The sequence below is a fragment of the Wyeomyia smithii genome, chromosome 1, assembly GCF_029784165.1.
Source record: "Wyeomyia smithii strain HCP4-BCI-WySm-NY-G18 chromosome 1, ASM2978416v1, whole genome shotgun sequence".
NCBI classification, from domain to species: domain Eukaryota; kingdom Metazoa; phylum Arthropoda; class Insecta; order Diptera; family Culicidae; genus Wyeomyia; species Wyeomyia smithii.
The window spans coordinates 40,315,146-40,342,514 of NC_073694.1; the positions used below are offsets into that span (position 1 = coordinate 40,315,146).

Consider the following 27,369-nt stretch of genomic DNA (forward strand, 5'->3'; position numbering starts at 1 on the left):
TTTGTTGCGTTACCAACACGGTATGCATCAAGTGTGGGAGCAATGAGATAATAATCCGCCACCCCCAAGTGGCGCAGGGGTTTTCTCGTCACTCAAAGGGTTGCTGTTTGCTGAGGGAAATCCAAAATTATTCTCTTCGCATATTGCATTTTGTTCGCATTCCTTGACAGTATAATACGTACAGCTGATTCTTAACACACGAAAATTTCATGTTCTTCTCTGTTTCAGAAATATGTCCCCAAGTTCGAAGGCGTAGGAATTTGTGCCGTCAATCTGGTTGATGATATGCAGGAGTACATGAGAGGATTATTCGTAATTATGTGAGTATCGCACCCACCCTTGTTGGCAGACTGGATTGAGAAAATCTACATAACTGAATTGAAAAGCCAATTACGTATTGTGTTGAAGATGGGTGATAAAATTTCAGCACAATTAAATCTTATCTCTGAAAAATTTAATCATCTGAGGATCAAACAGCTTGTCGGGTACTATAAATTAATTTGCACATTTTCTGCTGTTAAATGGCAGAGCCCTTTCTTCCCAGAGCTCCGGTAAAAGATCATGCTTATATGCTTTTAAACCAAAAGGTACTTATCATTGAAATGAGGTAAAATTTTAATGATGACTACACCTCTACTCAACGTAAGCAGACAATTTGTATTCATTATTTGATGTTCCGCAACACTATAATTACCAATCCAGCTGGAAATCGAGGCGATTCCAGCGAATTTAGTGGATTAATTACATCATCTTGGCTTTTGTGGCTCCAGTTTACCATTAATTTCACCTTGAACTATGGAAAGCAGTTCATCATTTCGACCACAGCAAAATTAAACCAGTAAAACTTAACGAAAATAAGTCAGAGATATCAACCAAATCCAAAAACCTAAACTAATGGTTTCTAAGAAAATCTTCCGTTATAATACGTAATTCTTTAAGAGCCTTTCTACTTTCTTCTATTACTAGCTTTTACCTACACTTAACATTTTGAAAATTTTCTTCACTAGCACGTTTTAGTTTACCCGACAACCACCATGACAACGACGCTACTTCAGATTGTATTTGTTGCCATGCCAACCACCTGAATTCTATCATCATAGTGATCTAATAATGGCGGTGTTCTTTTTATGAATGGTGGATTTTGCCGAAAACACACAGTAAAATTCAAGCTGCGAAAAATAAGATAAGATTTCTAGCTTTTGAGCTGGCTCCGTATTTACACGTTTACAAAATAAACCTTCAAATCCTACCTCATCTGGGGGATGCTGCAGAGTTTTCATTTGTGTCTACTATTTTTCATTTTGTATGTAAATGGCATTTCCATCATACAAAATATATAGAAGATAGATGCATAGATCCTACCTGCGCCTAGAATATTCAACTTACTTTACTTGCTTAGTCCAGCTAAATTTATAAACTTCAAACAACAGGTTACTTCTGATAGAAATCTGACTGATGGTGGTTCACTGGTAGTGTTGGCAGAAATAATTATTTTCACCAATAAATTCGACATACTCAACTTTGAACGGCTCTAGCATTTTTAGGGACATTCCAGCTCTTTGGTGTCTTCTGCAAAGCTGTTAAATAGCAAAAACCCTAGCTTTTGAAGTTATAAAACGCCGTTATATTAGGCCGTTTTGAGCTCTCTAGAATAAAAACTGCAAAGAAATAGGATTTTCCATACAAATCTTCATACAAACTTGAATTGCAATGGTTCTGACTTTGTGCTATCAAATTTCATTTTTTCCATATAACGACGCCCCACTCTAATCCGCAGTGTAACACCAACGGTGCTTGTTAGCACCTCAAAATTACCTAATTGATGTATAGTTTTTCGATCGCGAAGTACAACTATCGAGAACGTGAGAGTTTCACCTTATATTTGACCTTATTCTAAGCTATGATTGGTTGAAATATGCGTTCATCACAGCTCTATACCTTTCAATAGAACAGTAGTCGGAAAGTACGTGAAGATGATCTTTGGACTGTTCTCAGACCTGAAATTCTACAAGATGTTCTAAGTAAAATCCGTTTGCGATAGTAAATTTTCCAGGAAATTTTTGATTTGGCACACAATTAGGAACTATCTACAGAAATTAAGGCTCTCGTCACAAACAAGATAATGTACTCGAAATTGTATCGGAAAAACGTCTCTTCCAGTTCATTAACGCTCACAAAAATTCGATGAAGTTTTGGCCTAATTTGGCAAACTGCCAAATGCTTCAATGGTATTGCGACAATAGGGTCGTTTACAAACTCAACCGAAAAGGTGACTCGGGATGCTGCAGACATGAAGAGATTATGGAATACAATAGCCGCTGTGGTTGACCAACAGATGGTCCGAACTTTCATGGAGGCTATCCGAAGGAAACACGATAGATAATGTCTAAATTTACGGGACGGGATCATCCAGTAAAGATAGGTGAAACGAACCCTACGCCTTTTAAGAGTCTTTCAGGAGTTCCTCAAAGCAGTATTCTGGGTCCTTTGCTGTTCACACTGCTTATCAATGATCTCTGAACGAAACTATTATTTTCAAAATTATTGTACGCTACTGTCCTCAAATTCTACCGTGTAATCACAACGGAGGAGGACTTTTTTAAATTTTAACTTATTTTTCGTCGCTCTAGCCCTTGTTGTTGTGCCAATCACCGACGCTCCACAGTGAAGCCAAATAAAAAAAAACGGACGGCGAAATTATTTTTTTCAAGTCCTATGTTATTCATGTTATTCATACCTATTCATACCTGTGGTCCCCGTGGCTCTGTGGTTAGCGATATCGGTCGGCTAGCTCTCCCACACGGTTGTGATATCGGGTTCGATTCCCGATCAAGTCGAGGATCTTTTCGAGCTGGAAATTTTCTCGACTCAGCACTGGGGCACGGTGTATCGTTGTACTTATCCAACACATGCAAAATGTGCCAAAAACAATATCGATAACGAATTCTCTCAACTAATCTAGTTGATCGAGACCGCATAAGCCCCCCAGGCTTGCGTGCGATATTGTTATTGTTATTCATACCTTCCAGGAAACCTCTTTGATTATTCCCGTCCTCTAAATGCTTTAGGGGAATTAGTTAGAATTCTCACCGTTAAAGGGGCGCCACACCTAACTTTTGAACGTGATTACCTAGATTAATAACTTCTTCTGCAAAGTTGTGTAGAATTTTATCATAAAACTGTTTGCTGAATACCTCAAACCTCTATAAAATGAGGTTGCAGAGATATCAGTCTTTTCCTGAAAAGGTATTTTAGAAGCAGTTTTTCAACCCTATATTCAACTCTAATGCCTAGAACATGGTTGTTCAAAATTTGGAATGACGCGATTAATCAAGATGAACAATTTTAAGTTGAATATTATTCACAGTACAGTAAGATTTTCTTTACACGTTTTTTACGCGGGTTGCTTTTCTTAATTACTCAAAAACGGTACAAGATATCGACCTCATTTCAATCACGTTTTCCGTTTAAGGCCAAAGGTTATCATATATCCGTTTTCAAAAAAAATCTCAATTTTTGGTGTAAATACTGAAAATTTAGAATGTTGAATTTTGGTCTCTAGATTAATCACTATCATATTCAATCGAGGTTCCAACATTTTAAAACGGTTTTCTCCGTTATACTCGCAACTTGAAAAAGTCTTTTTTTACGCGATCCCATACAAATTTGGAACGCATCCCTCGTGTAAAAAGACCATGAATAAACCTAAATTAATCCACCTAACGGTCAGACTGAGCCTTTCTCATTCAAACTTATTATTTGTAAAAATAGATTTACATGAATACTTAAATCCAATAAAGGTATATCCACTCTTTGGATTCTAAAATATTGAAGTTGTTATTAAAGTATGGAATATGAAATTTGACGTAATGTTAGTGCTTAAGAAATAAAGAAATAAAAGAAATGACTCTAAATTTTGAACAATTTAATCACGAGCGATGCGGGAACGTTTAGATAGTACGATACCGTATATAAATCATGTTGAGGCCATAGATATTGATCAAAGCAAAGTTTGTTATTTGTAAGTTTGAGAGATGACTCGTTTGTATGACAGTTATGTTCAAATAAGTCGTGTAATACTTGAGATAATAGACTTTCATTGTTTTACCAATTAAAACATAACGGTTGCTTAAGTTGGATTACAATCAAATGAAAAGGTAACGTATAGGGCAGCCAAACTTTGAAACCACGTGTTCGAACATAATTCATCAGCTAACCCTTAACTAGCACGTTCATTTGATATCAATATTGTTCAAATCGGTTGTGTAGTTTCTAAGATAATGAAGTTTCGTGATTTTCACATTTCGATACATTACAGACGAAGTTACAGTCCGATTACAGCAAAATTCAATAGGGTGTTATGAGGCAGCTAAACCTTCCATTTAATACTAATTCTGTGGAAATCGGTTCAACAATCTCTGAGAAAAGTGAGTGAGTCCAAGTAGTCTTCGTAATATGTTTCTTTTCATAGCTGGACTTCAAATTTTTAAACATAACAGGCAAAGTAATAATTTGTTTGCAAAAAAAATCAGTAGAGTCTTATGGGGCAACAAGACCTTCCATATGACACTAATTTAATGGAAATCGGTCCAGCCATCTCTGAGAAACATGAGTCAGAATAAATAGTCTCCAGAACACGTTTCTTTCCATAACTTCTGAACCACATGCTCAATCTTCATAAAATTCAAAAGTTAAGGGTTTTTTAGGTACCCGTTTATTTAAAACCAATTTTGTTAAAATCGGTTGTGTAGTTTCTGAGATATTGATGTTTCGTGATTTTTACATTTTGATACATAACCTCTTAACTAGAAATCAGATTACAAAAAAACTCAATAGGGTCTTATAGGGCAACTAGACCTTTCATAGCAATTAATTTCAATGCAGCAACCTAAGCGGCAAATAGACCCTTCATTTGACACCAAGATAGAAAGAATCGGTCAGACCAACTCTGAGAAAAGTGAGTGCGAAAGAAAGGTGCACATACACACGTACACACCCACACACAAACATATACACCTATACATGCATATATGCAGAAAATGCTCGATTCGTCGAACTGAGTTGAGTAGTATATGACATTCGGCCATTTCAATCATTTTTCTACCTTTTTATTAGCCAGTAATCGTTAGGAGAAAGTCAATATGTTTACTTTCATTATGTGATTTCACATTTTTATGAACAACGGACACAGTTACAATCCGATTGCAATGAAATTCAATAGCAACCTATGGGGCAAATAGACCTTTCATTTGACACTAATTTTGTGAAAATCAGTACAGCCATCACTGAGAAAAATGAGTGAGTTTAAACAACCTCAGGATAACTTTTCTTTACATAACTTTTGAACCATATGTTTAATCATAACGAAATTTAAAAGTTAAGGGTTCTGGGGACAGCCAATCTTTTGAAACCAGTTTTATTGAAATCGGTTGTGTGGTTTCTGAGATATTGATGTTTCGTGATTTTTACATTTTGATACATAACCTCTAAACTAAAAATCCGATTACAATGAAATTCAATAGCAACCTATGGCGCAACTAGACCTTTCATTTGCAATTAATTTCATGAAAATCGGTCCAGCCATCTCTGAGAAAAGTAAGTGAGAAAAAAAGTTGCACATACACACACACACACACATACACACACATACATACATACATACAGAAAATGCTCAGTTCGTCGAAAGAAGTCGAGTGGTATATGACATTCGGCCATTGGGACCACTTTTATACCTTCGGTTTTTCCAGTGATTGCTATACCTTTCTAGAAGAAAGGCAAAAACCTAAATTAATCCACCTATCGGTCGGACCCAGCCTTTCTCAAAAATAGATTTACATGAACACTTCAATCCAATAAATGTGTATTCACTTTTTGGGTTCTTAAATAATGATGTTGTAATATAAGTATAAAATATGAAATTTGACGTAATGTAAATGCTCAATAAATAGCGAAATAAAAGTAATGAGCGATACTGAGAACATTCAAATGGTACGATAGCACATTTAAATTATATTGTGGCCACATATATTGATCAAGGCAGGTATAGTTTTAAATAGCCTTTGAATTTCTTTTCTTTCGATAACTTTTGAACCACATATCAAATTGTTATGAAGTTTGTTATTTGTAAGTTTGAGAGATGACTCGTTCGTATGACACTAGTAATGTTCAAATAAGTCTTGTAATCTTTGAGATTATAGAATTTCGTTGTTTTATTAACAATATAATTCATAACGGTTGCTTAGTTCGATTATAATCAAATGAAATGGGAACGTATAGGACAGCCAAACTTTGAAACCACGTGTTAAATCATAATTCATCAGTTAACCCTTAACTAGCCTGTTCATCTGATAATACAATTGTTCAAATCGATTGTGTACCTTCTGAGATAATGAAGTTTCGTGGTTTTCACAATTCGGTACATTACAGACGAAGTTACAGTTCGATAACAGAAAAATTAAATAGGGTGTTATGAGTCAGCTAGACCTTTCATTTGACACTTATTTCGTGAAAATCGGTTCAGCCATCTCTAAGAAAAGTGAGTGAGTTTATGTATACTTCGAAATATGTTTCTTTTCATAGCTAGATTTCACATTTCTAAACATAACAGGCAAAGTAATAATCCGATTGCAAAACAAATCAATAGGGTCGTATGGGGCAACTAGACCTTCCATTTGACACTGATTTTATGAAAATCGGTTCAGCCATCTCTGAGAAACATGAGTGAGATTAAACAGTCTTCAGAACACGTTTCTTTTCATAACTTTTGAACCACATGTTCAATCTATATAAAATTCAAAAGTTAAGGGTTTTTAAAATAGCCCGTTCATTTGATACCAATTTTATTGAAATCGGTTGTGTGGTTTCTGGGATATTGATGTTTCGTGATTTTTACATTTTTAAACAAAACCTCTAAAATAAAAATCCAATTACAATGGCAACTAGAACTTTCATTTGCATATAATTTCAATTGAATCGGTCCAGCCATCTCTGAGAAAAGTGAGTGAAAATAAAAATCTGCACACACACACACATACACACACACACACACACACACATACAGAAAATGCTCAGCTCATCGAACTGAGTCGAGTGATATATGCCATTCGGCCCTTTGGAGCACTTTCATATCGTCGGTTTTGCAAGTGATTGCTATACTTTTCTAGGGAAAAGGCAAAAAGTTAAAAAAAAAATTAATTAGGAGTAAAATATCCGTGCTGAAGAAATAGCGAAATAAAAGAAATGACTTTGAATTTCGTACACTTCAATCACGAGCAGTACCGGGAACGTACGAATAGCACAATACCAAATTTAAATTTTGTTGAGGCCATATGTTTTAGTCTTTGTCTTTTAGTCTTTGAATTCCGTTTCTTTTCATAACTTTTGAACCACATATCAAATTGCTATGAAATTTCTTACTTGTGAGTTTGAGAGACAACCCGTTCAAATGACACTAGATATGTTAAATAAATTTATTTTTGAGCGTCTTAGTAGAATGGAATTGAATATTGAGAATAGGTTATGTTTCCATTTAATTCTACTACAAAAAATCGAATACCCTCTAATCGAATACCGTCCGCAGATACGTATTTCGGCTGCTACATGCAACCATCATCAGTGCTTATGTGGACTGTTATACTAGATATGTTCAAATAAGTTGTGTGATCTTTGAGATAATAGACCTCCGTTGTTTTTATAATTTAATACATAACGGTTTGAACAAAAATACGATTATAGTCAAATAAAATGGGAACCTATAGGAAAGCCTAACTTTTCATTTGACACTCAGATTGTTGAATTTAGTCCAACCATTTTCGGGAAAACGAGTGAATTTAAAAAGTCACCGGAACATGTTTCTTTTCACAATTTTTGAACCACGTGTTTAATCAATATAAAATCATCAATTGACCTTTAACTAGCCCGTTCATTTGATACCAACATTGTTCAAATCGGTTGTGTACTTTCTGAGATAATGAAGTTTCGTGATTTTCACATTTCGTTACATTACAGACGAAGTAACTGTCCGATTACATTGAAATTCAATAGGGTGTTATGAGGCAGCTAGACCTTTCATTTCACACTTATTTCGTGGAAATCGGTTCAGCAATCTCTGAGAAAAGTGAGTGAGTTTGAGTAGTCTTCGTAATATGTTCCTTTTCATAGCTGGATTTCACATTTTTAAACATAACAGGCAAAGCAATAGTCCGATTGCAAAACAAATCAATAGGGCCTTATGGGGCAGCTAGACCTTCCATTTGACACTGATTTTATGAAAATCGGTCCAGCCATCTCTGAGAAACATGAGTCAGAACACGTTTCTTTCCATAACTTCTGAACCACATGTTCAATCTTCATGAAACTCAAAAGTTAAGGGTTTTTTAAGTAGCTCGTTCATTTAAAACCAATTTTATTGAAATCGGTTGAGTAGTTTGTGAAATAATGATGTTTCGTGATTCTCACATTTTTGAACTTAACCTCTGAACTAAAAATCCGATTGCAATGAAATTCAATAGGGTCTTATGGGGCAACTAGACCTCTCATTTGCAATTAATTTCATGAAGATCGGTCCAGCCATCTCTGAGAAAATCGAGTGAGATTGGGAGTGCGTTACACACACACATTCGCACACACACACACACACACACACACACACACACACACACACACACACACACACACACACACACACACACACACACACACACACACACACACACACACACAGAGTAAATGCTCAGCTCGTCAAACTAAGTCGATTGATATACGAGATTCGACACTTTGGAGCACTTTTATACCTTTGGTTTTTCCAGTGATTGCTATACCTTTCTAGGGGAAAGGCAAAAACGTGTTTTATTAAATATTAGAGTTCAACATATGCAAGGAAAACTGTTATTTTTTATTATAAAAAGTGCTTTATCTCTAAAATTTCCATTTTCTAGCAGTTCGAGGTACCCAGCAAACAGTTTTGTGATAAAATTCTACACAACTTTGACCAAAAAGCTTTTTGTCTAGCAAGCCACATTCAAAGCATACGTGTGCCACCCACAATATGGTGAAAATTGTGCTATTAAATATGCAAAATTGCATGCAAATGTCGAAAACATCAGTTGGCCATGTCTTCGAAATCACAAATAACGTACTGTTATTCTTATGTTTTTCGGTTAATCTGAAAGGTATTATATCGGATTGCTATATGGAAGTTTGGATCCGGTTACGCCTTTTAGAGTTACAACTCCAATAATCAAACCTTTCAAACACTTTTTGCCTTTCTCCTAGAAAGGTATAGCAATCACTGCAAAAAACGAAAAGTATAAAAGGGGGTCGAATGTCGTACATCACTCGATTCAGTTCGACGTGCTATGCATTTTCTGTATGTGTGGGTGTGTTCTCTCAATATCACTCAATTTTTTCAGAGATGGCTGAACCGATCTTCATGAAATCAATTGCAAATGAAAGGTCTAGTTGTCCCATAAGAACCTGTGAATTTCATCGAAATCGGACTGTAACTTTGTCTGTAATGTATCAAAATGTGAAAATCACGAAACTTCATCATCTCAGAAATTACACAATTGATTTGAACAGAATTGGTTTCAAATAAACAGATGAAACGTGTTTTAAAGCTTATTGATTCTCACTCATGTTTTTGCCTTTCTCCTAGAAAGGTATAGCAATCACTGGAAAAACCAAAGGTATAAAAGTGGTCCCAATGGCCGAATGTCATATACCACTCGACTCAGTTCGACGAACTGAGCATTTTCTGTATGTATGTATGTATGTGTGTATGTGTGTATGTGTGTATGTGTGTGTGTATGTGCAACTTTTTTTTTCACTCACTTTTCTCAGAGATGGCTGGACCGATTTTCATGAAATTAATTGCAAATGAAAGGTCTAGTTGCACCATAGGTTGCTATTGAATTCCATTGTAATCGGATTTTTAGTTTAGAGGTTATGTATCAATATGTAAAAATCACGAAACATCAATATCTCAGAAACAACACAACCGATTTCAAGAAAACTGGTTTCAAACGATCGGCCTGTCTCCAAAACCCTTAACTTTCAAATTTCGTAATGATTGAACATATGGTTCAAAAGTTATGTAAAGAAAAGTTATCCTGAGGTTTTTTCAACTCACTCATTTTTCTCAGAGATGGCTGAACCGATTTTCACAAAATTGATATCAAATGAAAGGTCTAATTGCTTCATAGGTTGCTATTGAATTTCATTGTAATCGGATTGTAACTTTGTCCGTTGTTCATAAAAATGTGAAATCAAATAATGAAAGTAAACATATTGACTTTCTCCTAACGATCACTGGCTAATGAAAACTGATTCAAATGGCTGAATGTCATATACTACTCGATTCAGTTCGACGAATCGAGCATTTTCTGCATGTATGCATGTATAGGTGTATATGTGTGTGTGAGCGTGGGTGTGTACGTGTGTATGTGCACCTTTTTTACGCACTCACTTTTCACAGAGATGGTCTGACCGATTTTTCCTATCTTGATGTCAAATGAAGGGTCTATTTGCCGCTTAGGTTGCTATTGAATTTCATTGTAATCAAACTTTTAGTTTTGGCGCTGCGTCAAAATGTGAAAATTGCTCTTATATCTAAGAAGCTATGAACATAGCTGAATTCAAATTAATGGGCTTTCAAACCCTTAAACAATGAATTTCATAATGTTTAAACATGTGGTTTGAAAGTTATAGAAAGAAACGTAACCCGGAGACTGTTCAAAACTATACCTATGATTAAACATCATTTAAATTTGATATTGTACTATTTCAATGTTTGCGGCCTTGCTCGGGATTGAAGTTGAAATTAAAAATCATTTCTATCATTTCACTTTTTCTTTAGCACAATTATTACGTCAAATTTCACATACTATACCTAAATTATTACTTTATATATAACATCAATGTTCTAGTACCCAAAGAGTGGATTATCGCGGGTGTGGCTAATTAATTATCCAGTACTGACAGTAGCGAATAAAGTTTGCTGCGAAGACCGTACTCGTCTGTATGGGTCAGCAGAAAGACACTAACAATATTGCACTGTGCGCTACAGTCCATATTTCCGCATGACAATTGCATGAAATTCCTCAAACCATAGTGAAACCGTTCTTATAAATTTGCAGATGATTCAAGAGTATCAAAAATAAAATTTAATCAATACCCCTCCTAGTCGGAAATTCCACGCACGGCCATGGTGTCGACAATAAGCAGAACATGGGAAACCCGAAAAAGCTTCCTGATTTATAATACTCTGCGCCGATTTATTGTTTATGCTAATAGTATTAAGACAGGCTACATCGTAACTTTCAGCTTTCTCACTCTGTTTAAATCCGTTAATCTGTATTTTCTGTTCCAAGTTCTAAAGAACTCAAAAAGATTTATTCTCGTGGCTCAAAGACCTGAACGGCGAAATACAAATCACTGTTAACGAGCAATTCATCATGTCACCGTCGTCTTTAATAATCCCGAACGAACTGTTTCTGGCGGACAGTCTGAATAGCTGCTGTCCTATCCGAATCTTCATCCCATATGTAACGCGTGAATTATGACGGAGGAAATTTATTGCAATTATCCGAACCTCCTTCGTGCTCGTGTACATGTTAGGGTGTTGGCTATCAGCATTTTTCGTCTACTGCGTAAAAAAAACGTCCAGCATAAGCATCGATGACATTTTCACGCAGTGCTGGACCATCCTTCGAACGGATCGTCCTAAGGATATCATGAATCGGAGATGAGGGAGGATTGGTATCCACTGAATAGAACGATTTTTTCACTAAATGTTTTCTGTGGTATTATCCCGGGGTAATTTGGGCGAAACGGCTTAGCTCACCAAACCGTTGCTAAATCATACATTGCATTACCTTGTTTGTAGATCATCATTTAGCCCCGCTTGACCACTAATCTGTACACACAAGCATGAACCACAATGAAGCAAGCGCATACTTATACACACACAGTCGCTCCCACGTTACGTAGAAAGTGCGTTCGGCAAAACGATTGGGTGGGGAAGTGGTTTTGGTATTTCAAAGTTGCCATAATAACCAGTGGTGGGCACCGCTAACCGAAAATTTAGCGACGCTAATCGCTAAGTCGCTAACCGGAAAATTTAGCTCGATAATCGCTAAACGCTAAACGCTAAACCCACCTTAGCGGAACTTTCGCTAATCGCTAATCGCTAACTTTTTAATACGTGAATAGTCATATCGCTATATTTATTGCTCGTGTTTTGTCAGATTTGGACCACTTTGATCTGTTTTGGTTAAACGACAACAATTACTTTTTAAAGCTATTTACAGTAAGAGGTTCACGAAACGGTATTCATATTTGATTTTGTAAAAACAAGAATAACAAAAGTTATTTAGCTTGCATTGAAAATAGATACTCTTAGGAATGTTTTCATAAAAATTCAATTATTATCTGAATCGAAAAAGTAGAACCAAAGTTGTCATAATTTCGAGCGCATTGCAATTTACCAAAGTTCTTGGTGTGCCGAAAATTCAATCTAGACCTTGTGCTTGTTCTTCAAAATGCTCCTGTGGCTTGTACGATAGCTGGAACTCCTTTCTAGGGTAAAAAAATGACAAAAGTAACTTTCGCAGTAAAGTATGTTCATCTTTCGAAGCAATTTACGTACGCCATCAGCAATTCACAGTTTTTCTAAATATTTCTATTGTCGCTTCTCTACAAAATTTAGCGAATTAGCGATTAGCGTTTCGAAGGCCAAAATTTTAGCGACGCTAACAGTTTCGCTAACCAGCTCAAAAATTAGCGAAATCGCTAAATCGCTAACTGAATTTTAGCGTCGCTAATTAGCGAATTAGCGAATTAGCGGAATGGTGCCCACCACTGATAATAACGTATAAAATCTGTGGTAAAATATTATGGCCTATCATGCCACATATTTTCCCATATGATACAGCAACCGTGCACGAATGGTCTTCAAGAGTGGAACGACGTTGTCGATCTCGCTGTGTGCCGGGCATCAAATTTCTCGGTCGATGGAACATGCGGAGCTCGTTTTTATCGACGGAAAACAGGTTTTTGTGGTTTTTTGTTCAAGTGTGCGATGGAACAAGCTTTTTTGTGGTAGAGGATACTGCAATAAAATTTGATATTAGTTTCCAAACGCCCAAAAAAGGTTTGATTCATGATTATACTTTATATTATACTTCAATGAATTTGTTCATTAAAATTGTAGTAAGTAATTTGACAAATAACTTCAACATAGATTTTACCGAGTTCCGTTTGCGTTATGGTATGGCACGAGCCTAAATTTTTTAACTAAATATAAGCTTAGTTTTATCACATTTTTATATCATCAGTTCTTAGAAATTATAAAAGAACATAGAGATATCTGATCTCCTATTGCGAATCAACGATTGGCAGCTTCTTGCAAACTAGATTAAAATTTCATGACACTCTTGTTTTAGACGAATGAATCTTGAAAAATCGCCAGAAAAACAGCTTAATTCCGCCAGTCTGCTATAAGCTATTTTTCTTTAATGAGATTCACGTACCTGAGGGTAAACAAAGCAAATCAATACGCTTTCAAACTTTTTATAGAAAAAGAACATGGGTTGCCAATCAATCTAGAACAGTCAGCAAAAATTACGGTTGACGTGGTGGCACGGGGATATTCTGTCAAAACACTGCAGTGATGTCACAGTAGGCAGTACGTGTCTGCTTTTGACGTCTGTTGGCGTGCGCGCACAAGATTCTATTTTATAGCTTTTTATTAATTATTTATCCTGATGCGCAATACCTTATTATTAGCATCACTTTTTTACGAAATGAACGATTGATGTTGATTGTTTGACATTGAAATTGAAGATTAAAGTTAACATTGAAAATTTTATGTGTTACAAGAGAAAATAGAATTAGCACCCTTAAAGTTAAATGTAATCTATTTCAAATACAGGTTTAGTCCGGGTTAAATTCCGTTTGATTTCAGCGCCCTAAGAACGATGTCGTTAAAATAACCTCATCATAATGATTGAAAACAGTGTCAAGCTTCACAAAGTTGTGTTCGAGTTTTAATGCTTGAATGGGTCAGAATCATTAAAATTCGCAAGTAGAATAGTGATTGAAGTTTAGAAATTTTCATTTGAGGCTTTACTTAGCGCAGCACCAAGACAATTGAGCTGAGTTTGGACAGAAAAGGAATTTTAATGTTTTGTCACATGGATTTCGCAACAAAGAGAGGTAGGTATCAGCACATAATTCTAAAATTTCTAACAATATTCAATCAAATCTTGCGGTGTTTATTTTTTGACGTAGGATACGTCTTACGGCAACATATACACTACCCCTGTTTACATAGTTGACTTAAGAGCGAAATGACCAAAATGAACTTTTTCGTTGATTCAGCTTCCTTTCCCTAAGATACATACACTGCAATTGGAAAGAAAACTATTTTGTTCTAAAACTTTTGAGAAATATTGGAAAAACCTTTTGGCGTAACTGCCAATTGGTTGCAAAAACTGGCGTCCCTCCATACAAGGTGCAATTGTCTATGTTAAGTCGTTTTACTTGACTGTCTAACTACTGTCTGTTTGTTTATGTTTAGTCGTTTAATTCGACAAATATTCCATGGAAAGGGGAAAAGGGGAAAGGGGGATTGAATTCTTGTATTGTATATTAATATTTTCACAAACACTCAGCCTCAGGAAAGTTTAAAGTCACCGTGTCCTTTCCCCCTACTAGTGGATATTTGCATCAGATGAAGTAATTAAAACGTGTGTGGGTAAATTTAATCGATTTGCCAGAACGTTTTTATGGTTCTATTTGGGGCCCCAAACAATCCTGACACTACCGGAAGTGGATTGATCGATAGCTCTCTAGGAAGAAACATGCGAAAAAGTTTTCCTATACTAATTTTCATACAAATTCATGTACATGCATATGTAATGCACCAATCAGAGGCACGAGTTATCCATATTCGGCAGGTTTAGCATTGTCTGGGGGTCTAAATTGAATAAAAAAAAGTTTGTTCTGGCTCTGTGCTGTCAAGTTTGCATTTTTCCTAGTAACGTTTACCCACCTTAGCGTAAATGTAAGTTTTTGTGCAAATGTTTGTGTGTGTATGTGTGTGGGTTTGTATGTGTGTTTGTGCGTATTTGTCTAATTGAAACTGCCGATGGACAATAACTGACGTTTGACCGAAACACGATCGATAAAACTAATTCAACTGCGAGGCAGAGTAGGAAGTAGTCGAGTTTTTACGCCAAGCTATGCGAACAATCTGCGAGAAAAAATGCATGTTTATTCGCATAAACTGACGTAGCGGTTTTTCTGGATTAATTACCATGGGCAGACTCGTATAATCCATGGGGCCTCTATTCAAACATCAATCTTCATAAAATTGACAGACTATTTTATTGAAATTGTATCTCAATATAATTATTTGGGTTAAAATAACAAAAACGCGTTTTTCTCGCAATGATGGTGTTGGTTGTTACGTCAACTATGTAAACAGGGGCAGTACAGGAGTCCAACTTCAATACAGGGATCCAATTTCGAAAACCGGAAACATCGAAACGTCGCGAAAATTGTCCAATTTCGAACGTTTTAAACTCAGTCAGTTTCCTACCGATTTCCGTCATTTTCGCAGCAACCGACTGGAAAATCATCTAAGCACCCGTCCAAATGCAGAAAATTGTAATCTGATTGTTCGAACTACTGTACTATTGGATTGAATTGTTGAACTTTGTCGAAAAATAAATGTAGACCTTTGATTGGTGGCTTGCTGCCTTTCTCTAAAAAGGACGACAGAATAGAGTACCTAGTTAGCCAGGAATGTACTTGTTGGGCTATATAAGAGACTGCTTTTCTTCAAGCAAGTTCAGTTCACTAACAGTGGGCAGCAGCGGCGGACAATAGCAGCGATGGCAGTGGGCAAAGGCGACGTGGAGCAACAGCGGCGGCGGTTGTGGTTAGCTGCAGTTCCTACCTTTTTCAGTTCGGCTCTCATTCGATCTGAGTTGGACCCCATGACCCCAATGATACCAAGAAACCTGAAAACGATCCCAGATGCCATCTTGAATTCCAAGATGGTGACTTCCGGTTTCCGGAACACAACCTCAAATGGCCGAATACCAATATGAGTATTTCAGGGATCGGGATGATGCGCAGACGCCAGAATTTGGAAAACATGATACCAAGAGACCTGATATGACACCAGGCGAATCAGAAGTCACCATCTAGAATTGGAAAATGGCGTCTGAAGTCGATTCCCGGTCTCAGGGCGTCATTTAATTTTAGGATATACACATATTGGGGGGAACTCGACCATTCTGAGTTGTTTTCTTGAAACCGGGGTCCGGAGTCGTTATCCAGTCTCTGGACATCATCTCGATTACGGAAATACACATATTGGAGGGTATTCGACCATATTAGGTTGCTTTCTATAAACCGGAAGTCGCCATCTTGAAATTCAAAATGGCGTCTGGGCCATTTTCCGATCGGTGGACATCATCACAGTTGCGAAAATAAATATTGGATGGTATTTGGTTTTGTATTTTTCATTGTTTCTTTGGCTTCTAGAAGCCCCTATCTATTCCAGCAGGACCATTTTGAAAGCATATCAACAAAACTATTAAATTGGTTGTAAGATTCCATTTAAAAATCATGAAACCATAATATTCCTCAGTTTCAGAGCTCCTCCGCATATCACTAGTTATTTTTGAGTAATTTCTGTACAAAAACACCGTTATTAAACACATTTTTTCATTACGGTTAATGGCACTTAGTGCGTTCTTTTGCCCCGCGGTTTTACGTACTTTTGCCCCACAATGAGTTTTGAAGTAGAATACTTCTCTCAGGAAGTTCGGCTACATAGGGATGTGAAATGAAAATCTAAAACCGAAAAAAGTGAAAAATATGCCCAATTTCAAATGCTAATAAATCGGTTAGTTTTCGATGGATTTCCTTCGTTCTTGCAGCAATAGATAGGAAAATTTTTTAAGATTCTTCCCAAATGCAGATTATTGAAATTTTATTTTTCAAACTATTGTACTATTGAAAATAGTCAAGCCTTGTCAAAACGAAAACTCTGATCTCTCTCTAATTGGTCGTTATATGATTGCTTCCCAAGCACGGTCGACAGAATCATAGACCTTGCCATTTGAAATGTGCTATTTGGCCTATATAAGAGCCTGTTTCACCCGAAGCCGCTCATTATAATTCTAGACTGCAACAACAGCAGTCTTCCCTTAGCAGCAGCAGTGGATACAGCAGCAGTAGCAGTGCAGCGGACAACGACCACAGCTGTGGTATGGCAACGGATAGCGGAGCGCGTCTCAGCATCGATAGCAAGACCAGGTGATGCAGGGCAGCAGATACCAATGGCAACGGAAGCGTTCACTACTGTGGAAACAAGGATAGCACAGCGGTTGACGTTGGTCTCAGCATCAATATAAGCAGAGCCAGCTGATGCAGTGTGGCATTTTAGTGAAATGCTGCCTCTGAGCGATAGCAGGCACACTAGCAAATGCATCCAATGAAAAGAACGTTCTGGAAAACTTTTCAGTGTTAATTTTCCCCCAAGGAATACTTTATTTGCACAGCCAGTGATAACGCAAAAATGTGATCGGCATCTTATCAGACATTGAATTAAACTACAAATTGTCCTTTTCAGGATGACATAAAAACCTAATTGGAGAGTTAATATTTTCTCTTTAATCAATTTACACTTTCAAGAAATTTGTAACGGATATATATTTGGTTTCATCTCCGTGTCTCAGAACGTGAGCCTGAATCACATAATTTTTGCTCAAGTCCTACTATTTGCAGCAATCAGTTGTAAAATAATCTACACTACCGCAAACTGCCGAAAATTGCTCGTAGTTAACCGGAAATACACTATTGGCCCTCGTCAATAAACTCTTCGTAGCCACTACCTAAATTAAGCTATCTTTGTGCAATTTGATACAAAAGACAGCCTCAAAACAATTCATTTACATTCTTGTTTTGGATACGGCAGCAAGTGAAACTGCATAGCTGTACATAGCTTCTGCTATTGTTCATTGTCGTTATCGGTGCCGTCTGTAGAAATAAACGTCATCTGGAGCAGAGAGACCATTAAATTGATTAACCCCATTGAGTGTATTCCCAAACCTTTTGTAAGAAATACATTGACTTAAGACAAGCTGTCGTATTCTACTTTAACTTTGCGGTCGTGTCTTATAAACAACCTTTTCAACGTTTTTTTAAGGAAAAAAATATTGTCTTTTTTTTATATTTCAACTTCTATATATACTCCATGACTAGATTGATTTTAATTTTATGTTTTTGATTTTGATCCAAAAAATATTTTTCAATCATTATACCAAAAATTTGGGGCAACCTTCATCTTTCGATTAAAACATTGGCGTTAAAAATCCGTTAAGGGGTAGTAACATAATATGCTTTTTAAGAGGGCAAATATTTGTTAAACTTTTCACAGCATGCCACCCTGCTTAAGTAAGACGTGTCACATACGTCGAAAAACTTAGCTTTCGAAACTCTTCCAATTATAATTGCGATTATTATTGCGATTATTATGCGATATTGGCAGAAGGAACAAGGTTCACTTTTTTGTCTCGACAAAACAAACCCTCATAATAAAACTGCCCAGAGTAAATATTATTCCTCATCAAAAAAATGTAATTGTAGCATAAAAGTCAACTTGACAAAATAATATCTTCTCATAATTTAACTGAAATCCCAATTGATGATGTTGGCAGGAGGAACGAGGTTCGGATAATGCTTCTCTCTCTTGACACAATAAGTCCCTCTTATAACAAAATTGGCTTAAGGAACGTTAGTAAAGTCTCTCAAAGGGATTGTAAACAGTGATTTTGACAGAAAAAAAGGAGCTCGTTGTAGTTGGTTACTCACTTACTACTTGTAAAGCAGTGATTAAACTCGAAACCGACGGGTACTCAAAACTTGGATAGGTATAAATAATGAGGCGCATGTTACTTACTCTCAATAGTGATATGATATGAAGTGCAGAGTATAGATATTTCCTGGGCAATATCACAATACATCCAATGTCTGGTCGCAGTGATGAGTCCATACAAAGATTAAAAATATATGATTAATTTATAATGTACTAGCTGACCCGGCAAACTTCATACCACCGCCTTGAGTTTTATTGACTGTTGTATTGCAAAAACTGAAATATCTAACTGCTGCTAAAAACATTCCTACGATATGTTTCGGCTCAGATTTGTTTTTAGTTTTTTTTTTCAATCCTGCGCTCGTAAAATTCTACGTTTTTATTTCATTGAACATTATGAAGCACCTTTCAACCATAATCAAATCATTTCAATACATTTTTGAAAATGAACAGTCATTCTTTTGATTATTCTGAAGGAAATTATTACATTATTTTTTCAATTATTCAAAAGCTTGGCTTAATGCAAATATAGTAATACCCTTCTGCCTGGCCAATCTCACTGGAACAGATTTTATAAAAAACTTCGGAATTCTAAATAATTCAAGCTTAAAATTCGGAATATACGAAACATGTGAAAGTGGTCAAGACGGTCCTAGCCACACATTCTATATATGCCACACAATCTATATATTCCACAATGTCGGGGTCGGGGTCGTGAATATGCGATATAGAGCTGTCCATGTGAGAAGCATGAAAACTCGGAGTTTATGCCACAAATTTTCAGTGACTGTCCTTGGGTTTTATCAATAGTCATCGCGAATGCGTGACGCACAGGAAATTGCAGACGTTTAAAATTTAACGGCAAATCGGTAGGAGTAATCGAGATACGCGAGATTATTACGACTTCTCCTTTGTAGTTTCCTGTCTGAATTGTCGCTTCAAGAACATTTGCCATCGGGTAGTGGCAGCAATGCATCTGTTCGGTGGTGAATTTGACATTGAATCTATAAAGTAGCTGTATTTGATAATATTTGATTAGCATTTTTCTCTCAATTTAGTGTTTAAGTTACTATACTATGGAAACTAAGTGTGTAACTGACGATTCTGAGATATATGGGGTGTCGAACGTCGGCGCATTTCGAGCTCGGCTTGTTCTTAACCGATCAAGTTCCCTTCGGGACTCGTAGATTTTCTGACTTTCTAATATTCTATCTTCAGTGTTGCGAAGCCTGACACTCTTATTGACCTTCTACTACTCGTGTCTTAATTCGCAAAACTGGAACTAAAACAACGAATTTAATTTTAATTCAACGGCATGTTAAGTATTTGAACATTCCACTTACAACAACTTCATCTGAACAAAAAACACTTCGACCACAGCAGAAATTTCAGAATCAGTTTGATCATGTAGATTAGGGAACATTCCTTTTATAAAATACCCTTAGCGGCATCTTCGTTAGGAAGGATTCCCACTACATGTGGAAGAAAATTAATCGAAACCAACTGAAATCAGTATGAATACTCCTCAGAATTCTTGCAAAAACACATTATTATTTTTAATCTATTATGTTTATTACGTACCGACAGTGTTTTCGTCTTTCTTGACAAACAGTCACAGCACAAATTAACAGAAACCGACGTTGAATTTAAGTGGCATCAACAGAAACCAATACAAAATCGTATAGAACTATTCCATAAAATATTAAAAAAATGAAGGCTATCGTTTAAGTACGCCCCGGTGATGAAAACTTGTTTCGAATTTTTCCGATCAAAGGCAACAAAAAATCGTTATTCACTAAAACTCACAGAAAACCTCCCAGAATCTCAGAAGGGCGGGAAATATCAAGGGTTGGTTTTTAACGTTTTATAACTTTTCCAGTTGATTTTCGTTATTGCCATGGTTTTGTCCTGAACAAAAATTCTCGCGAAACCTAATTGCCAACCATTTTTCGGGTATCTTCGGGTCTTCAATGACATTAATATTTCATCTGCTTTTTAAGGCATATCTGCTGCCTAAGCACAGTGCAATTGACACTTCGCAACATTATAGTTTTCAGTTCAACAATTAATTGTAAATCCAGAGATTTGTAGGAATGCAATAGTGCCTATTTAACGAAACATGAACAGAAATCAATGTTTTTTGAGAAGCAAAAATTACACGTTTCTTTTACCAGCTAACAGAATCATTGCAGCATGAGCAAATGTTTAGATCATTGACAGTCAGTGTGCATTTTAGAGAAAATTGAACAGATTGATTAGATCCGAGCAATGGTAAATTAAATCATCGTACAGTGTTATTCTTGTTCTTTCTTTTCATTTATCAGATAAATAAAACGATTATTTGCAACTTTGCTCAAATAAGTCAGAAATTTAATTTACATTATCAAGTATATGCCCTTGAATAAAATCAAAGCCACGTTGAGAGTATTCACATGCATGTTGAGTGTGCTGCTACCACGCTATAGCGCTTTTGCATAGAAAAGGTGTAGTAGGCAACAAAAACGAATATCACCTAATACGTGAATCAATAACAGGTGCTTGTTTACTCAACTACGACGCCTCAATAACGACGCTACAACAACTTGTCTACCGGTCATAGCCTACAATCATAGTAATCTAATGACGTTGTTCTTGGAGTAAAAGGCGGGAAAAACCGAAAATATATTTCAATTTTTTTCTAACTTTATCAGTTGATTATTGTTATTTTTATGGCCTATTAACTCGTCGAAGATGAAGACAAAACAAACACAAAAAGGATCATTCAAACCCGTTGATTCTACTTCGAGTGAAACGCCGTTATACAGACACCAACTTATTTTTATTTAATAGATTAGGGATTTTCGGCTCATCAGTCAGCAAGCATTGGGAGAACTTTTCGATATTACAACAATGCCACAGTTTGCGAATGTCGGTTTTTACCAAGAAATTGACAGACTTTTTGGAGCTAGTGTACGGAGTGTATTTAAAGATTACGCCATTGCTAACAGAAAACTCGGAAGTATGAACAATAGGAAATCTTTTGTAATCTGCTGTCGCAAGAGGGGTGTTTTTCCGAGTCACATTCTATTCTATTTTTATCTTATTGCGGACGAAGAGAGCATTTTAAAAACGAATCGACACACAGAGATTCAAAATCAAAATCGCTGCATCGTCGTTTACATTATACAAAACTACATGTACCAATCAAACAATCAGAGTACACAATGGGATCCGCTCACTGTTTTATGCGAACGGGCCAAGAGAGTCACCAAAACGTTTCTGGAAGCTCATCCGGATATCATAGTAGCACGGTGTCTCTGGTTGAAGAACTTATCCAAAAAAAAAATAGTATCGCTCTAATACACGTCATTCGAAAGCTTGAGCTGTTCTTTTTAATATCCTACCAAAATTGAAATGTTCTATCGGGGGATCTAGAACAATTTGTTTTCCAACATATATTTGTAATTGGAAAGCTAGTGAAATGGAAATAAATAACATGTTTCAGAAATATAAAAAGTTATTAGGGTTCTCTGATCGTACTGAAATATTCAGGGTTGTTTTTATTTATATAACAAAACAATGCTTTACATAATATCAAATTTTTTGAAAAGGGTTAAGTGGGGTAAAAAAGACCCTCAAAAATTTGGAGTCGAAAATCAGCTGAAAACAAATAAAATGTTGTGACTTTGATTACATTGATTTTGATTGATGATTGATTTGATTGATTTTTTCAAAAATCGACAAGGTAATTCTCTTCTATACAAAATATAAAATGCCGGTTGTTAAGAGTTGCTGTCGTGATTTCGTTATAGGACAGTTGCATTTTTCTTCAAAAAATGGTGATTATTACAGCTCTTTTTTGCTTGTCAAAGTTTTCATTTGATGTTATGATGTTAAAAGTTTTGATTTGATGTTATTAAAAAATGCGCCGTTTGAGTAACGACCGTGAAAATTTAATTATTCATACATGTTTCAAATCATTATTCAAACCCATTGTATCAGGAGCGCAACTCCATTTTGTATCGATATCCCCCAAACGAGCTGAAATTTCCAGGGTTTGTTTATCCATAAAATAATTTGTACATGTAAGTTTTTTGGGAAAGGAGTTCGTGGGGTGTAATGCAGAGCGGGATTCAGGTGTTGGGGGCAGGGACATAAACTTTCGTAGCGCATCTTTTCTCAAAAAAAATTAGTTGAAATGATTTAACGCTTCGCTGGAAGGTGACGAGCAAAACAAAAAAAAGGTCTTCAACCTGTTTTTAAGTCTGGAATAGGACCAGCGGGGGCCCTCGTGTCGAAAAGCCCATTTGCCTGGTGAAATGGCATTCTAAACTCTAATGTCAAGGTGCTGCTAAAAACATAATGTTACTGTAATTTTTAGTAGAATGCATCGATTTTTCTGCTATTCGGTATGCTTATTGTACCATTAAGAATGTTTGAAGTATTGGCTACTAGAGATGGTCGGGTTTGGCTTTTTTCAAACCCGTACCTGACCCGTACCCGAATTTTTTTTTTCGGTTGAAACCCGAACCCGACCCGAACCCGAAACACTTTTTTTTTTTTTCAATTAAACCCTAACCCGAAAATTTTATTTTTGGGAAACCCGAACCTGAAGCTGTGAAACCCGAGCCCGACCGGAACCCGAGATTTTTTTTGGAGGTCAATTTTTTAAACCAATTCGAGGCTGCCCTGAAGCTTTGAGTCTCGAATGGTGTTAAAATGTTAGTGCTTTTTACAATTGCATGAAATTAGACATCATTATCTTATAAATATGCTCTTTTGATATAGTCGGGTTTCGAGTTTTCAAACCCAACCCCGACATTTTCAAACCCGAACCCGATTTTTTTTCCCACCAAACCCGAACCCGACCCGTACCTGACACTTTCAAAAATTTTCAAACCCGAACCCGGCACTTTCAAAATTTTTCAAACCATCTCTCCTGGCTACACAAGGCTTTGTGACCTATGTTAAGTCACTTTTAGGCTGGATCCATACAACAGAAATCAATAGATTTTTTTATTTGAATGTAGGTACAAAATGGAGTTGCGGAACGACAATAGATAAACAGTTTAGTTAACCTTAATAATCAACAAGAAGAACAAAAAAAATACAAAAAGTATGCAATTGAAACGAATGAAAAAACAAATACGTACGTATATATAAAGCAAAACCTTCAAAAGATAGAACACAAAATCTGCAGTGTACTATCGGAGGCGATATCTTTGTTTTTGAACAGAAAATTCAAGTTACAGAAAAAGGGGGAGCTGGCATCGCTGGCGACGTGTGTAGACGCTTTATTTATTGTGTCCGTGGTAATCGCGTTTTATTGTGGTATATAGCACGATAAATTGTGAATTTCGTGTGGTAATTGTGGGTAAAAGTGTTTCGAGTGTTACAACGATGTTTTAAAAGTGATTTGGAAGTAAAACGATCTGGAAATTTAAAGTTTTATTGCCGTTTTTTTCACAATTTGTCGCCTAGCAAATGGCTGCTTTTAAAGCGCAGTGTTGTGTTGGTGACTTTCCTTTGATACGGTAGTGTGCAAGCTTATTCTCCGCCGACGGCACGATCTGCTGAGAGGCAGAAACTGAGAGAGCGGCAGTTGTAACCATAGAAACAAGTTGCCTATACTTGTTTGCGTGCGAGCGGAGGCATGTTTGGTTTGCTGAAAGCTGATTCAATGGCTAAGATAAGTGCATACATTTACAGACATGTTTGTTTATTCATAAATGACTAGAAGGTAGTAGTTTTCACCGACAAGAATCAAATTGTTTTTTTTTTTTATATATATATTTCGTGTTGTAGTGTGTGCAGTACAGTATGATTTTTTAGCGATGAATTTGTGCGTCATTTAATGGCGAATTCATCTTTCATGTGTAGCTACCACAGCGTAGCATTTTCGTACTGTTCTGTCATTCATTTATGCACCGCATGAAAAGGTGTACCAGACGATTGCTGTTTATCTATTTTGCGATATTTTATAATGTTAAAATTGTCTTGAATTTCCGAACTGAAATATATCTGATGACTATGTTTTAATATCCATTGGCATTCCTTTTCTATTTATGACTTCACTAGCTTGTGAATAATTATTTTTACGCCATAGCTAAGTTTTGTTAAATATGCTAAATTTTTATAGGCGCAGATCCAAAACGGTGAAATGAAAAATAATTGTTCTGGCATTTTGTAAAGGTTTCAGGAATACTGTAATGGTGTGTCAAGCTCGTTTCCGCAGCTGTGCTACACCGTTCTGGACTACACTTTACAGCACGAAAACGAACACGCAAGCGACGCTACACTCAGTTGTCATTTTTTTCGTACGGCATTTGAGAGCATTTGTTTTTGTTATTAGTGTTTTGAGACTGCACCCTGTTTCTTTCGGGTGTAGTCCAGGATAAAGTGTGTAGTCGGATACAGAAAAAGTATAGTCCGGAAAGTGAAAAAAAAAGTACAAGACAAAACTGTAGTCCGGGTGTGAACGTGCCATGGAGACGAGTTCGACATTACTTATGCTTTTACGCATTTCGCATTGCTCAGCTTAATAATGAGCCAACATAACGCGTAACATTACTTGAACTCGTCACCCAGAGAGTACTGGTGTGGTTTGTGGAATTCAGAGTATGGTGCATTGTTGCTAGTCGAAGTCGAAATCTTATAATTCAATTTTTTCGATTTGTCTAGTTTTTGAGCAGAGGTTTTTGTATACTATGTCCCAATAATGACTAGTTCGGCATTTTGTCAACAAACTTAAGATATATATTTTGGTCAATCTGCGTATCTGCATTTTTCAAATTATTGGGGCTTTGGATGCATGAAACTTTGCCAATTTTTCTATTTGATAGGCAACACTCGCATCGACAGCTAATAGAGAATCGGCGTGAAATATCGTGCTCCCGAGCGTCTCCGTCGGTAGTCGGGGATTGAGCGGTCGTGCATAATGCTTTGGTAAAACGCGTCTCCGGCCCGGGAGAGTTTTATGATATCTTAGTTCGAATCGTCCACTTAGTGTGGTATACCATTTTGCGTTTCACTAGGATGTACCACACTTACCTGTGCGTGACCCTACAACACTCTTTAGTTTATTACTGCTTTAAATCGGTCTCAAATCAAAAAATCGCTTTTATAGAACAGACGAACAGTATAAAAGAAACGTCGTTAGTCGACCTGTTAGGCTCAAAGTCAGATGCCCGGGTGACCGAATATCTAGAGACTTCGCGTCGATACCTTTCATGAGGTCGTATTTTCTACAGATTGTTTATAACCGTGTTATAATTTTCGATATAAATAGGGTCACTTCACGAAGAAGTGATAGGAGTCGCGAGGCGTTAACGTGGACTCAACTCTTGTAGCTTTCGTAACATTGTGTAGTCAGCTGAGATCAATCAATGGGAGATACGTTTCGGTAGTTGCATAATAACTACATAAACAGATGTTCAATTATTTGAGTCGGTCTTGATTGAGTCATAGGTCCGGTATCCTCGCGTGCGCTTTATTTTTGCGGTGTTACTTCATTTAACATATTGATCGCGTTATGACTTCCGTAGAAGGTATTATGAACTCGTACGTGTGATATTTATTATTATGAACCCGGTACTCGAACTCAGCGCATCGTTTACCAAAACGAAACCTGCTGCAAACCTTAACCTTTTCTCCAACATCCCAGTGATTTCTCGTGGAAGTGCAGAGGTGTTCTCGGCTTCCAATAAAGCGAGTATCACGTCAACATATTCCTATACACACTCCTTCTTTGACCTGCATTCGGATGCGGCCGGCGCTGGTATTGCCTAATATAAAGATTAAGGTCACCAGGTTTTACACATTGAAGATGAATGTTAGTCCCAAGCATCATCTGTTGGTTCTCTGTGCAATTACAGCTGATCTGGCAATAACGGAGTAGCAACCGCGGGCGGTCAATCATGCTCATGCTCATGCTCATGTAGGTACAAAATGGAGTTGCGCTCCTTGTGCAACAGGTTTAAATGATGGCCTAAACCTTGTTATGAAAAAATCAATTTTTTTAAACGGTGCACTTTTTGAATACGTCCAATAAAAGCTCTTGAGTTGATTTATAAAACGTATTTATTAAATTTAGGACCTAGTTCTGATGACAAAAGAAAATAACTCCAAAAATCACCATGTTTTTGAAGGAAAATATAAATATCTAATTATGTAATCTCGACAGCAACTTTCAATAACCGAAATTGTATATTTTTATAGGATAGAATTACCATATCAATTTTCAGAGGAACCGATTAAGCGTACAAAAAGTTATAGCTTTTTTTGTCTTTTCAGCAGTTTTTGAACTCAAAATTTTAGTCTTTTTTACCACACTTTACCCTTTCAAAAAATCTAAGATCATGCCAAATATTGTTTCATTGTATGAAAAAATAAAACTTGAAAGTTTTAACACTATCTGATCGGGCCCCCCAGCATCTAAATCCCTTGATAAGTATACATAGCTCCCATTCCACCAGCTTTTCAATTACAAAAAATGTCTG

The 27,369-nt window shown here is 36.5% G+C and overlaps 1 protein-coding gene across 1 annotated transcript in view; it reads left to right on the plus strand.

Moving 5' to 3' along the window:
* The window catches only part of LOC129724073 (uncharacterized), a 214,452-nt gene that overhangs the window by 82,431 nt on the left and 104,652 nt on the right, over positions 1-27,369 (plus strand). Inside the window, exon 4 of the mRNA XM_055678684.1 lies at positions 229-320. Coding sequence (XP_055534659.1) covers positions 229-320 — 92 coding nt within the window. The remainder of the gene's footprint in view (positions 1-228; positions 321-27,369) is intronic.